We start from the raw sequence: 14,457 nt of genomic DNA on the forward strand, positions 1-14,457 counted from the left end.
AAGAGGCGAGCGAGAGCGGCGCTTGCCTGCGAGGGGGGCGACGACGAGCGCTGCTTCCCTCCTTCGCTTCACTGCTGGAGAGGTGGCGGCGGCGGCGAGCAGCAGCAGCAAGCAGCAGCGGCAATAGACACGGACAGCAGGTTGCAGCCGGGAGCCGACGCCTCGCCCGCGCTGGGGACTCAGGCAGGCGGACTCTCATGCGGCGGCGGCGGCAGCAGCAGCTCTTCGCCGGCCGCTCCAAACTCCGTGCCTGCGCGGCGGTGGCAGCGGCGGCAAGCGCTAGCTCCGGCTCCGTCCTCCTTCCTCTTCCCGCCTTGGCGACCCGCGCGGGGGCCGCCGCCCCGTCTCTCCAGCCCGCCAGCCCGGGGCGGCTGCACCTTCCTTGAAGCCTGGGAGCCCCCACTCCCCCGCTGCTCTTCCCTATGGGGATTCGGGAGTTCCCCAACGGCACGGCCAGGGGCAAGACCGTCGCCATGTGAGTGGGGGGCGAGGGGGGCGCCGGGGGGCTGGGCGTGGGGGGCGTCGCGCGCAGCAAAGGTTCCCTCACGCAGCCATTCCCCTTCTCCCGGGGGGCCGCCGCTGCGCCTTGGCACCAACCCGGTGAGGGAGGACGAGGGACACCGGGAGCAAAGTTTTCAGCCTCTCCTCCTGCTTGCTGCTCACTTTCTCCCGGCCGCGCTCGTCTTTTCTCCTCCTCGCTGGGTCTGAGAAGCGGAGGAAGCGGCGTGTTTGTGTGGAGAAGGGAGGTGGTGGTTTTGGCGCGGAAAGGCGGAAAGTTCGCCCGGAGCCTTTCCTGGCCAGCTCGGCGGGGAGCGGAGGAGGAAGGCGCGCTCCCTCGCGGCAGCTTCGAGCCCCTCGGGGTGCGCGGAGAGCGGCGTCGCGCTGGGCTCAGTCCGGGCGGGCTCGCAGGAGGAGGGGCTCGGCGCCTATTGACAGAAGACCAAAGTAGACCACGTTTTCTGAGGGGGGGGGGGAAACCCCTCTACAAATCGTTGTACTAAGCGAAATAGTAGTAGAACTCGCCTGAGGTTTGCGCTTTGTGCCCAGTGCCCTCAGCGGGGAAGGACCGCAGCCTTGGCATGCAGAAGGTCCCGGGTTTAATCCCTATCATCTCCAGGTAGGGGTAGCAAGGACGCCTTCTTGAAACCTTGGAGAGTCGCTGCCAGTCCGTGTAGGCAATACTGAGCTAGGTGGACTGGTGGTGGGGCTTGACATAAGGCATTGCAGGGGGTTGGACTAGATGACCCTTGGGGGTCCCTTCCAACTCTACAATTCTGGGATTCTAAGGCAGCTGCCTCTATTCCTCTTTGTTGCATTCTTAACACCTTGTTCCCGGGAGGGTTTGCATTTATTACATTCGCCTTTGCCGTACCTTCTCCTCACCCACCTCTCTTGTCTCTGCCTCTAGTGGCATGAGGAGATCTCCAGACGTCAGCCCCAGGAGGCTGTCAGACATCAGCCCTCAACTCCGGCAGCTGAAATACCTAGTGGTGGATGAGGCGATCAAAGAGGATTTGAAATGGTCCCGATCTGTGGAAGACCTCACCAGTGCGACCGTGGGGCTCACCTCCATTGAGGAAAGGATTCTACGGATTACTGGCTACTACGGCTATCAGCCCTGGGCTGCCAGCTACAAAAGTAAGTCCCTTGTTTATTCCCTGCCTCCTTCACAGCAGCAGTCACCATTCTCTCTATATTGCACATACACACACACACAGTCCTCAACTTTCTGTCACAAGGAACCTTCTCAAACTGCCTGGGGAGGATTCAGGTTGTACTCTGGAATTAACCCCTTGTTTCCTCTTCTAGGAATCAGTGGGTTGTATTATCAAAGTAGATGAGAGATGGCCTTTGTTATTTGGCTAGTTTATTGTCAAGTTCTTTTCCACAGCTGTCTTAGAATAATAGAATTGTAGAGTTGGAAGGGACCCCCAGGGTCGTCTCTTTCAGCTCCCTGCAATCCTGCCCACAGCTGTCCTTGGGTGGGCTCGAACCACCAAACTTTCGGTTAACAGCCAGATGCACTGACCCATTGCACGCTTATGTATATGCCATGCATTTTATATTTTTGTGTCAGTATAGCAAGACTGATAACAGATGGGTGGGTGGGGGTGAACTTGCCCTCTTTCTGTGTGTGTGTTGTTTCAAAAGGATGTGGGGACATGAGGAGTTAAATGCAGATCAACTGAACTTTCCGGTTGTCTTGGGGGGGCACTGTGGTGATTATTATATAAAACATATAATTCTTCAGATTTAGGAAAGGATTTCAGCTTAGTGGTCAAGCTTGGATCAAATGCGAATTTTATGAAATGTCACTGTGGCATAAAGGGCTTCTTTACGAATAAAAATTGTTAGATTAAATGGCAAAAGAAGCTTTTGTCTTCAATACAGGGAACTGATCAGGAAAATGTCATACAGCTGGATGATTTAATGAATTGTTTTCAACTTCTAAACAGATTTGCACATATTGTATTATTATGAGTTTAGGGTGCTAGACTTCCCTAAAACCATGAATCAAGCAATGATTAAAATATAAGTCAGGCCAGCTTCCTTAGGAGAGACAGGCCATTAAAGGGAGAGCAAATGAAATGGGCTGGTAACAAAGTGAAGAATCTGTGTCAGACTCTCCCCCTCCCTGAGCTCTGAGATAATTAGCAGAGACAAAGCAGAGTGGAGAGTTTAGGATTGCAATTGGTGGTGATGTAACCTAGGAGGGAAACGGTTGCAGGCTGTGAAAGGCAGCAAGCTAGAGCAGAGGGTCAGAGAGCCATGGCTGATTTCTGTTTGGATCCAAGGCTGCAACCATGAGAAATACAAGACCTTTTTGGTGTGTTAATGCTGTGAACCCCTCAGTTGTAGGCTCAGGTGGTATATATGTGTAAATAAACCATATATCATAAAGACACCACAGTCTCCGCTGTGCCTCATTTCCAAAAGGAAACACAGACCCTGGGTAGGTGCTTGGACCCCTGGAATCTTTCACTGGTCTGAGATTGGGGTTGCATGTAGCAGTATTCATCAAAGCAAAGTGGACTTTCATGCCTGAATCCTAACCTCACTCACCTGGGAGTAAACACCATTGAAGTTACTCCTGAATAGACATGGTTAGGATGCCGCCATAATGCTACTTACTGTATTGGCTTGAATATAAGCCACACCCGAATATAAGCCGCACCTTTAAAATTGGAGGGGGGGGGAGAAAAAAATCTGGAGTATAAGCTGCTCCACTCCTCACTGCTCCTGGCTGCATAATGGGCGCTGGGGGGGGGGGAGCCACGCTCCATTGCCAGTGGCCTTTCCCCTTCCTCGCTCTCTCCCTTTCTTCCTGACCTTGGGAGGAGAGGATGGGGGACTATGTGAGGGACAGGCACCGCTTTGCTTCGTTCCTGGCACTGTTTGCCCTGTGCTCCTGGCTGCATACTGTAATGTCAAGAATATATGCCACACTTTAACTTTTCACGGTCGGAATTTGAGAAAAAACTGAGGCTTATATTCAGGCCAATACAGTATGTTAATTTTGGTGCTAAGGTATAGTTCTTTATTTCTTAATACCATTAATGTAATAAAGTGATTAGGTTTACTCGTGATGGATGGGGTTAAATCTGTATTTGTGAGAATATATTAAAGAATATATTGAACAGTGGCTGGGGAAACCCAGCCAGATGGGTGGGGAATAAATCATAAATTATTATAATAACAAATTCTTATAGGATTCTTTTAACAACCACCACCACTAGTTAATGCTGGAGTTCCTACCAGGTTGCAGTCCTAGACCCACTTACGAGGAAGTATGCCCCATTGAATTTAATGGGACTTCTGAGAAGAGTTGTATTGGATTGTGCTATAAATGTGTACAATAATCAATACAATGTATTACACTACACTGATCATGATTCATGTTTTCATATTTCCAAAGTCTGACAAAATATTTCTCTAATATCTCAGGGCACTGATGGTTGTTACAGTGTGCCTATTTTGTGTGTTTATCATACAAAAAGACAGGAAGGTTCCCCCTCCTGCTCCATTTTACGAATCATCTGTAAGGGGTGCCAAATTCCATGTTATGAATTTTCTGCATTTGCATGGTGACATCACAATAACATGCCTCCTGAGTTGTCCAGGAGGAAACATATTCATTCTTCTCATTTTCCTTTCTCCAAACATGTTGGTTCAGAAGATGCCATGTTACCAGGAGGTAAGTCTGGAATTTCTGCATTCAATAATGGTGCAGCTTGGTTGTTCAAGAGCCCGCCCTCTCAGCTCTGAAATATGGAAACAGGGCTTTATTCAAATTAAATAACCACTCAATCCCTTGGAAAATGGCTTGTGGAGTGTCACAAGTTTCTGTTTTGATATCTGCATGGAGTCAGTGGCTGAAACTGTTTAATATTTTGGAGTTGGATGTCATTAACATGCTGATGATACCCAGCTCTGTTTTTCTATCAAGATCCAGGAGCTAAAGCTCTCCCGTGAGCCAGTGTCTGGCAACTGCAATGGACTAGATGAGGATGTATAGGTTGCAACTGAATGCAGATGAGGCATAAGTGATGACAGTTGGGGATCCTTGGAGAGAAAAAACCCAGTGATGGGATTTGCCTTCTTTTAATTGAGTAGTTGTGCATTATAGGGGATCTTTTCAACCCTTTCTTAGCTTGGATTCTAAGAATTCTTGGTTACTGCTTCTACCTATCATTTTTACTGCGCCCTTTCCTGATGTACAGGGACCTGCCCAATATCTTACACACTATTTGTAATATGAATGGACCACTATAATGCATCCTGTGGGGCTGACGTCTTGCTAATGCAGCACTTCACTTATTTGAGGGAGTAGGGCAATGGAAACAGATAAGATCTGTGTAATTGCTGTACACTCCTGGCAAAGATGAGTCCATAGGAGAGTCTGAAGCTAGCTAGTATGAGTTTAGAGCAGGGGACTGACCAGCAAGGAGTTTGTACCCACTTGGAAGCCATAGGTCAGAAAACAAAAGTAGTCAGAAACAAGTCTTTCAGTACCTTGGACAGGCCTCAGGGAAGAAACTCTGGTGGAGACAACTTCTTCTTAGAAGGACTAGCTGCTGAGCTCATGTAGTTTTTCAGCTTGACTACCACCTCACCAGGCTCTGCCCCCTTACTGGAAAATGGAGATCCTTTAAGGAGCAAATCTCTGGCCTGGAGCCTGACATTTTGTTGTGTCTCTGTTGCCAAGCACATTGCCTGTGGTGGTGAACAGATGGCACACAAGGCCTTTTGTGTGTGGGTGAGGAGCAAGGATGCTGGTTCTGTGATGGTTCCTGGATCCTGGACTATAGTCTCTGGGCATCCTGGCTGAAGGGTTTTAGACAGGGGTCAACAAACTTTTTCAGCAAGGGGGCCAATCCACTGTCCCTCAGACCTTGTGGGGGGGGCGGACTATATTTTTTTTTAGGGGGTGCATTTCTGAATGAATTTCTATGCCCCACAAATAACCCACAGATGCATTTTAAACAAAAGCACACATTCTATTCATCTAAAAACAGCAGGCAGGCCCCACACATAGCCCAGAGATGCATTTTAAATAAAAGGACACATTCTACTCATGTAAAAACATGCTGACCATCCGCGGCCCAGATTTAGAAGGCGATTTGGCCGGATTTGGCCCCCGGGCCTTAGTTTGCTTACCCATGGTTTTAGGTTCAAAGTGTCAGATTCCTATGGTTGCTGGACTCAGCTTGAGTTTCAGTTCCCAAAACTGGTGTTTGTGTGGGTGATATTCCTGACACATCTGATCTCTAGCCCTCAAAGTCAGTGCCCAAATCACTTTTGGTAATCTGGATCTTGACCATTGCAATGACACTGGAATATTTTTCTTTGAGCCATAATTAAAGGGGGGGGTTCACCTTGGCCTCAGTAGACGTATAAAACCTGTGCCCTACTGGTTGACTTTGATCTTCAAAAGAGGCTTCCCTTGCCGGGTTAATTTTCACTTTTTGAGAGGTGGTAGAATTAAAGTCTTGAGGAATTTTTAGTGGGTTGTTTCAAAATGCTCCTTTCAGAGCTTGAATTTTCTGTGTGTGGCTTTGTTCCTATTGTGCAATAGCCCCTAAGCCCAAGAGAGTACTCACTCCCCTGAGATGTGGCCATTTGTTTTGCATGGTTCTCAAGAAAGGAAGAAGTCTAGAGGCTACTGAGGCCTCTGAAAGACACCTCCCATGACAAGCAGCCCATCACGACCCTTCAAGTCCTCCCTGGAGAAAACCTCAGAACGTTGGGAGCTATGCCCATGTACGTGCTGCCTCCACGAGGGTGTGTAAAATACCACTGGGGATTCCCAATTTGGATGATTGTCATGCAAGGGACTACAGTGCTTTCCACCTCCAATGTTAAAGGTGCTAGAGATCTCTTGGGATTATTGGAGATTAATATCATCCACCACCCCACTTAAACGGGCCCTTCAAACAAAAATATGGTGAAAGTAGATGATAGTGAAACTTTGAATGACAGCTGAGAACCAGCTTGACAGAAATGCCAATCCAGGAGATGCAGGAAGGAAAATACTGGATAATGTCCACCTGAAAATGTGCCATGTTCCCTGCATTCCGCATCTCTCTGCAACAGCAGCATGCTGCAACCAACAGAGCTATCCAGGCTGTTTTGAAACTTAATAAAAATATAGTAAAAGGGGGAGCAATTGTTTACAATTGAAATCTATCTTATCCTAATATCATTCACAGTTTTGGAATTTTGCACTGGAAGGGATGGATATTCTAAAGGATTGTGAGTGGTTGTTTTTACCGAGTGCCTTGATATGTAGCTGTAGCTTGATGCAGCTGATATACTGGTTTTGACCCATTATCGTGAAGGAGGAAGTGTTGAAAGTGTGCTGTGCAGGATTTTATAATTGTTCATAAAGAGTTACAGTTTATTAAAAATGTTGCTGGAAGATACGTAAGAACTTATAACTTCTTGGATAAAGTGTTGTTTGCTTTGTTGGCAAAAACTGGCTTGCTACTTGTACCTCTGCAGTAATTACTGCCTTGCAGGCTTTGTTCTTTCAGTCTTAAAATGAGTGGTACCTTGTCTCATGAATGGCCCTATTGCCCATTAAGAGAAATATCTTTATTGGTGTTTCTGCCAGATTGGACCTTAAGGGAGGGCCAGCTTCTGAGCTAGTTGTTAATGCTCCTTTCTGACACGATGACTAATAGTCCAATTGACTTCATGTTGAGCAACTGTGGGTAGACTTGCTGAAGTAAGAAAGATCACATCCGTGGCTCAATTATAACCTGCTTTCTGGGATTTAAAATTTGTCTTTGAATGCTAATTGTAACCAAAGCTTAATGTGCAATGTTAATTCTCCACAGCAATATTTTAATGGCATCTGTTTCTTGGAATCTGTTTAATTTGGCAGAAGTTATGACTAAAGAAGAGGTAGCAATGCTTTTGAATTTACATAGCTTTGAATTCAAAGCTATGCAAATGTTTCATCATATTGTTGAGATATGTTTTGCATATTACACCTGAAAAGTGCTATGTGTTCTGAGAAAAACAAAGAATCACCTGCACTTTTTCCCCCAAAATTTTTTATTGGTTTTTACAATATTATAAACAAACAAACAAACAAACAAACACACAAGACAAACAAACATAACAAACATAAATCATAGCCTTATTGAAAATTACAGTTATTAACTTTGTTAAATGACTTCCTCGCTTCCCCTTGGTTGAATTTCATTGCATGTCCTTGTAACGGTTTTCCAAATCCCAATTTTTTTGAAATTTAACTTAAACATTAACATCCTTAAATCTTCTCCTTATAGAGTTAAACATATTAATTTATCACTTAACATAAATAAAATCCTAAGCCCATTAAGTATCTGCAAGCTATTTCCGGTTAGTTTAACTTAACAAATTTAACTAAATAATCATTAAATTTATTCCATTCTTCCTGATATTCCTCCTCCTTCTGGTCGCGGACTCTGGTTTCTCTTCAGATCGTATAAATCTTTCACCTTTTAAGAATCACCTGCACTTAACCACAACCATCAGAATTACTATGCAGAAATTAGCTGTGGGAAAAGCAATGTTCACCTTTCTGTGATTACACAGCTATATTGTACAGAGAATATACAGTGGAAATCAGAGGAGGGGAGCACAGAGGGAGGAACATGATTGGGAACAGCTGGCATTGTGGTGCAGTTCTGCAAGTGACCACTAACTTGTCTGTTTTGAGTTGTTGGGAGTTGGATGAACTGTAGACTAGAAAGGGTATATGTGGCGTGCTCAAGTATCAGTTGTTGTTTTTTTACATTAGCTTGGGCTGTAATGAATTCAGTTTGTGAGTTGGGCATAAATAAGTGGCAACATATGTGATTGTTTTTTATATGGGTCTGAGCCATGTGCTTCCAAAACTGGTCAGTCTTCTGCTGGGTTTGAAAAATGTTTTATCATGCTAGTGGTCATTCAGACTATAACTCAAAGAATGCAAATTTTCTCTAAGAAACCACTAGCTTAGTGTAATATACATGGAGGGAAGGTAATTTAAAAAAAATAATGGAATAAATTCAGTCAAGTTTTATAAAGGAATTGGCATGTTATATCATACTTCTTAGGATCCCACCTGTCTGGTTTTTGACCACAATAAAGATAGATTGAAAGGTTGATTGGGATCCACCAAATCAATGAGACTTCCAAGTTAAAATGTTTAAAATTGAGGTATTAAACTAATAGTATTTAATAAGCACAGAACAATCATAGTTCAATTTGTGTTCCTTAACTACTTTCTGTCACATTCCTGGCATGTACTGTGCCCACTATTTTGCATGTAGTAGAACATTAATCTGATTGCTATCTAAGCAAGAAAACATGAAAATGGCATGAATCCTCATAATATGATTCCACGTTAAAACTTTGAAGGCAATTAGAAATTTCTTTATGAAAAAGTTTTTACAGTGTGCATTGAATTCTGGAGATTGTTGTTGTTTAGTCGTTTAGTTGTGTCCGACTCTTCGTGACCCCATGGTCCAGAGCACGCCAGGCACTTCTGTCTTCCACTGCCTCCCGCAGTTTAGTCAAACTAATGCTGGTAGCTTCGAGAACACTATCCAGCCATCTCGTCCTCTGTTGTCCCCTTCTCCTTGTGCCCTCAATCTTTCCCAGCATCAGAGTCTTTTCCAGGGAGTCTTCTCTTCTCATGAGGTGGCCAAAGTATTGGAGTCTCAGCTTCAGGATCTGTCCTTCCAGTGAGCACTCAGGGCTGATTTACTTAAGAATGGACATGTTTGATCTTCTTGCAGTTCATGGGACTCTCAAGAGTCTCCTCCAGCACCATAATTCATAATTCTGGAGATTCCCTATTAGATTGTTTTTAAACTGTAGGTCATGCAGGGATGGAAGTAATCTACACTGGTCTTCTGCCACCTGGGCCTGAGAAGCAAACGGCTTCTCCATCTGCCACCTGTTGGAAAGTAGCCTGCAGGCTGTTGCTGATCTATCTGAGAATCTGATAGTTGTAGGGAATGCAGAAATTCAAGCACTGTGCTTTTGTGTGCTTTTGAATACACTTTGTGTGCTTTTGAATACACTATGGTTTCATTGAGGACCTCTTCAGATAGCAGAAAAAATGTAGCTGCCTCCCTTTCTAGTAATGTTCTGCCATATATGTTTTTCCTGCATATAGCTCAACTGTGTTAGCTTATACTAAACTTAAGGGTTCTTTAGTGTATGTATTGGGAGTTGTCATAAAGATATTACTCACTTTTATTATAGGTTCAATCCTAAATATTGTTCATGCGAATAAGTATTTTAGGTGAGGTATGCCTTTAGCTATGTCAGTATTATGGCTCAGATTATAGACACAATAAAATAAGGATGCAGAGGCTGGAAAATGATGCAGCTGTTTAGAGTAAGCAAGAGGGCAGGGAAGAGCTTTGAACCATCTGTTCCTCTTCTGCATACCTTTGCTTGCTGCTTGGAGATAATGGGCACGCATGGGCTATATTTTTTCACTTGGGGGTTCCACTCTTCTTCATGAGCAGTGTGAGCCTCCGGATGTAAGGCTTCTTATATTGCCAAAATGGCACCATCCATGCACAAGAGGGGAGGTATCAGGAAGTATGAAGTAACTTGGCAGAAGTTTTTAAAAAACCAAAACACTTTGAGAGGGGAGCATAAGGATGGAGAACCCAAAACAGCCAAATTAGACCTTTAAGCTATGGGACACTGGATGAAGGAACAGAAAACCAAGGGAAGAATTCTAAAATCCTGGAAGAGAGCATGGATGGGCGCTTGAATAGTACCACTTCATATTGCAACATTTTCTTGCAGGTCACACCTATACTTGTTTCTAATTGTACAGGTGTTGTGAAGGGCAGGATACAGGATGGCCCAGAAGGAAAAGCAGAGAGCTTTGGATTGGCATGCAGTAACTTGGAGTGTTGTGTTGCCAATCATAGCATCATTGATGGAATATATGAGAGGCCTTGGGATGCTGCAGTCCACATTCAGAGTTCCAGATCATAGCCTTTGATATCCCAAGCCTTATAAGGTATGGTTGATGGAGTTGGATATGTTTAGCCTACAAAAGAGGAAACTGAGGGGAGATAGGATAGCCATCTTCAAATTTCTAAAGGGTTGTCACATGGAAGAATAGAAGCCGGACCAATGATTTTAAGTTACAAGAAAGAAGATTCCAAATAAACACCAGGAAGAACTTTCTGACAGTAAGAGCTGTTTGACAGTGGAACGGACTCTCTTAGAAGGTGCTGGACTCTCCTGCAAAGGTTAGATAGTCATCAGTCATGGATGCTTTAGTTGAGATTCCTGCATTGCAGGATGTTCGACTAAATGACTCTCAGGGTCCCTTCCAACTCTTCAATTCTATTATTTTATCTAGGCTTTCATAACCCCCAGATTTGATTGCTGTAATGCACTGTATGTAGGGCTGCCCTAAGATTGGCCAAGAAGCTGAAGCTAGTGCAAAATTCAATGGCTTGAATACTCACTGGGACAGAGTGTTGCCACCATGTCACAATGCTGCTGAAAGAATTGTACTGGCTGCCAGTTAGCTACTGAGCTTAGTTCAAGGTGCTGGTACTGTTGTATAAAGCCCTACATAGCTTAGGACCAATGGAGACATATAATTTGGATAAGAAAATTGGCTTCCAGGTGGAAAAGTCAAAATTAGAAACAGAACTGTTAGAACCCAAAACTAAGAATTTGTCAAGAATGTATAATTTGCTGTTGAAATGGAATACTCAGGATGAAACGGTGAAATCTGTTATGATTAAATGGGCACAGGATGTTGGATATAATATTATGTTTGCTGACTGGGAACAGTTATGGACCACAGGTATGAAGTTTACGGCATGTAATGCCTTAAGAGAGAATATTATGAAAATGATATACAGGTGGTACATGACCCCAGTCAAGCTCGCAAAAATCTATCATTTGCCCGATAACAAATGTTGGAAATGTAAAGAAACGGAAGGTACATTCTTTCACCTTTGGTGGACGTGCCCAAAGATTAAGGCTTTCTGGGAAATGATATATAATGAACTGAGAAAGGTATTTAAATATACCTTCCTGAAGAAACCAGAGGCCTTTCTCCTGGGCATTGTTGGCCAATTGGTGCCAAAGAAGGACAGAACTTTTTTTATGTATGCAACAACAGCAGCAAGAATACTTATTGCAAAGTATTGGAAGACACAAGATCTACCCACCCTGGAAGAATGGCAGATGAAGGTGATTGACTACATGGAATTGGCAGAAATGACTGGCAGAATCTGAGACCAGGGAGAAGAGTCGGTGAAAGAAGACTGGAAGAAATTCAAAGACTACTTACAGAAACATTGTAAAATTAATGAATGTTAGAAGGATGTTGGATAGAAACTAAGTGGTTTCCAGCTGTAATGTTTTAAGAGATATGAATTTTTTTTACAAATGGGTAAAAGTTTAATGGTAAGGATTTGCTGAACTAACAAATCGAACTGGAATACAAAGAAGGGAGGTATGAGGAGGTCCGAGGAAATAAGTGTATGGAAGATATGTTATTGAAAATCAATGTGTGTTTTTAACTGTTTTTTATTTTGTATGTTTATTTTTCCTTTTTCTTGTTATATCTTAAAAACTTTTAATAAATATCTTTTTTTTAAAAAAAAATACATAGCTTAGGACCAGGACACCTAAATGATCATATCATCTCTTATACACCAATCTGATCACTTCATTCTTCAAGAGAGAGCCTTCTGCAGGTATCTTCTCATCAGGAAATCTGCATGATGTAGGACTTGGGTCTTTTAGAGTTGTGGTACCTACCCTTTGGAAATCTCTTAGTACCTGAGAAGTATCTTCTCTGTTGTCTCTTTGGCACCTACTGAAGGCTTTCCTTTTCTTTTTCTTTTTTAAAATGATATTTATTAGAGGTTTGAAAGTTACAGGAAAAAGAAGAAAGAAACAATAAAAAATTAAACAAAATAAAACAATACCTTACAATACATCAAAAAAGAAAAGAAAAAAGAAAAAACAATACAGAAAAACAACCAGAAAAACAAAAACATTTAAAAACACATCCAATATTTCCGTGTCTTTACCTTTCATTTACTTGTTTCATCGACCTCCTCACACCTCCCTTTTTTGTATTCTAGTTCAATTAGCTATTTCAGCAAATCCTTTCCATCTTTCTCAATTTTCGTTCTATAATTTATCTTAAGACAATGTAACCTTAATTTTTCCACTTTGGTCCATTAACAATCTATTTTTATTTAATTCTTTATAACATTTCTGCTAAAGCCATATAACTTCATTCCAGCATCCTTCTAACATTCATGAATTTTGCAATATTTCTGTAAATATACTTTAAATTTTTTCCAATCTTCTTCCACCGACTCTTCTCCCTGGTCTTGGATTCTGCCAGTCATTTCCGCCATGAAGGCTTTCCTTTTCAACAAGCCTTTTAAGTGCGGATTCTTATCCCAGTCAGTCTCTTTGCTGAATTTTAAATTGTTTTTATATGTGTTTAATTGTTGATGTTTTTATTGTTAGTAGCTTTGGGGTGTTGCATGGATGGAGTTCCTCAGTGAAATGAAATCAATAATAAAGTACTGCCTTTTACTATATTAAAAATGGTAAAACATTTAAAAATAATAATGGTATGAGTTGCAGTTCCTTTTCCTCAGTGAAAGAGAAATGCTTGAAAGCAATCAAGAATGAAATTGTCAGATATACAGTGGTACCTTGTGTTACGTACCATCCCCCTTACAAATGCTTCGGATTACGTTCTCCACTAACCCAGAAGTAGATGCCCCTTGCTGCGAACTTTGCCCCAGGATGCAAGAAGAAATCGCTCTCCGTCGGCGCAGCAGCAGCGGGAGGCGCCATTAGCGAAACCACGCCTCATGTTATAAGCGGTTTCCGGTTACAAACGGACCTCGAGAACGGATTAAGTTCGTAAGTGCTCAAAGCCCATTTATTTTCTAAAACTAGGAACTGCAAAACATATAATCATTCCCAAACTATCCATTTTCCTTATAAACTAACTCAGTGGCTTATTTAGGCTCCTTAACAGTAAGAAGGAGTCCTCATGGAACAGTGTGGGTGGGACTCAGTGGTGGAGCATATGCCCGCGCTGCCCAGGGCGGGTGTGCTCCCGAGGGGGCTGGGGCACGGAGGGTGCCCTCCCAGGTGCAGGATAGACACTCAGGTGCACAGAGTGGTACACGCGCCCTGCAGCTGGGGATGGAGCGAGCCGCACCGCCCGCCCGCAACTCCCAAGCCTCCCCCTCAGCTGTCAAAACGAAGGAGGAAGGGGGGGGAATGTCACCAGCAAAGCGGTGCAGCTCCCCCCGACGGCTTGGGATAGAGTCACGGGTGGGCGGCACACCAAATGTCACCCCCCTCAGCGAAGACACCTGGGGCGATTTACCCCCACCACACACCCCTTCCTCCACCCCTGGTGGGACCTCTAAGTAGAGAGGAGTAGGGTTGCAGTGTTAGTCATTTTGTATTACCGCAGTCCTGATTCCAGCTCAGTAGTGGCACCCCAAGTTTGGAACTTGCTCCCTTCTGAGGGATGAATAGTGCTGATTTGGTTGGGTTTTCTGTTTCAGTTAAAGACCTCACTATTAGCCCAGGGTCTTTACTGGAGTTTAGTTTACTATCAGAATGGATTTCAAGTATTTATCCAGTTGTGATTTGTCCACCTACATTTGATTTCTCCATAATAACTCATAGCAGCTATAAGTCAACAGGGTAGATAGAATATGGTACCGAAGGTTAAAAAACACACACCATGCCACGGAATATTGTATCCATAAAGCAACAGAAATAAATGATCAAGGATATGCAAGCTCCATTGTAATGACTCAAATATGCAAACGAGGCATCTTGATCCCCATCATTTCTGAATTCCTGTTGTTCACATTGCTACCCTTAATATATATGCTTTCCTTGCATCACCTTCAAATTTCCCATGAGACGGGATTC

At 43.5% G+C, this 14,457-nt stretch overlaps 1 protein-coding gene across 2 annotated transcripts in view; it reads left to right on the plus strand.

Annotated features, from left to right (window-relative positions):
- The first annotated feature begins 304 nt into the window (after positions 1-304).
- SLC35F3 (solute carrier family 35 member F3) overlaps positions 305-14,457 on the plus strand; it is a 96,435-nt gene continuing 82,282 nt past the window's right edge. Inside the window, exons 1-3 of one of the 2 annotated variants that reach the window (XM_081186224.1) lie at positions 305-475; positions 1,409-1,638; positions 4,175-4,195. In XM_081186224.1, coding sequence (XP_081042350.1) covers positions 423-475; positions 1,409-1,638; positions 4,175-4,195 — 304 coding nt within the window. In that variant the 5' untranslated portion in view covers positions 305-422. The remainder of the gene's footprint in view (positions 476-1,408; positions 1,639-4,174; positions 4,196-14,457) is intronic. The other variant, XM_081186225.1, reaches the window with a different exon arrangement.

The sequence above is a fragment of the Podarcis bocagei genome (assembly GCF_964188305.1).
Source record: "Podarcis bocagei genome assembly, chromosome: 3".
In the NCBI taxonomy this organism is placed as follows: domain Eukaryota; kingdom Metazoa; phylum Chordata; class Lepidosauria; order Squamata; family Lacertidae; genus Podarcis; species Podarcis bocagei.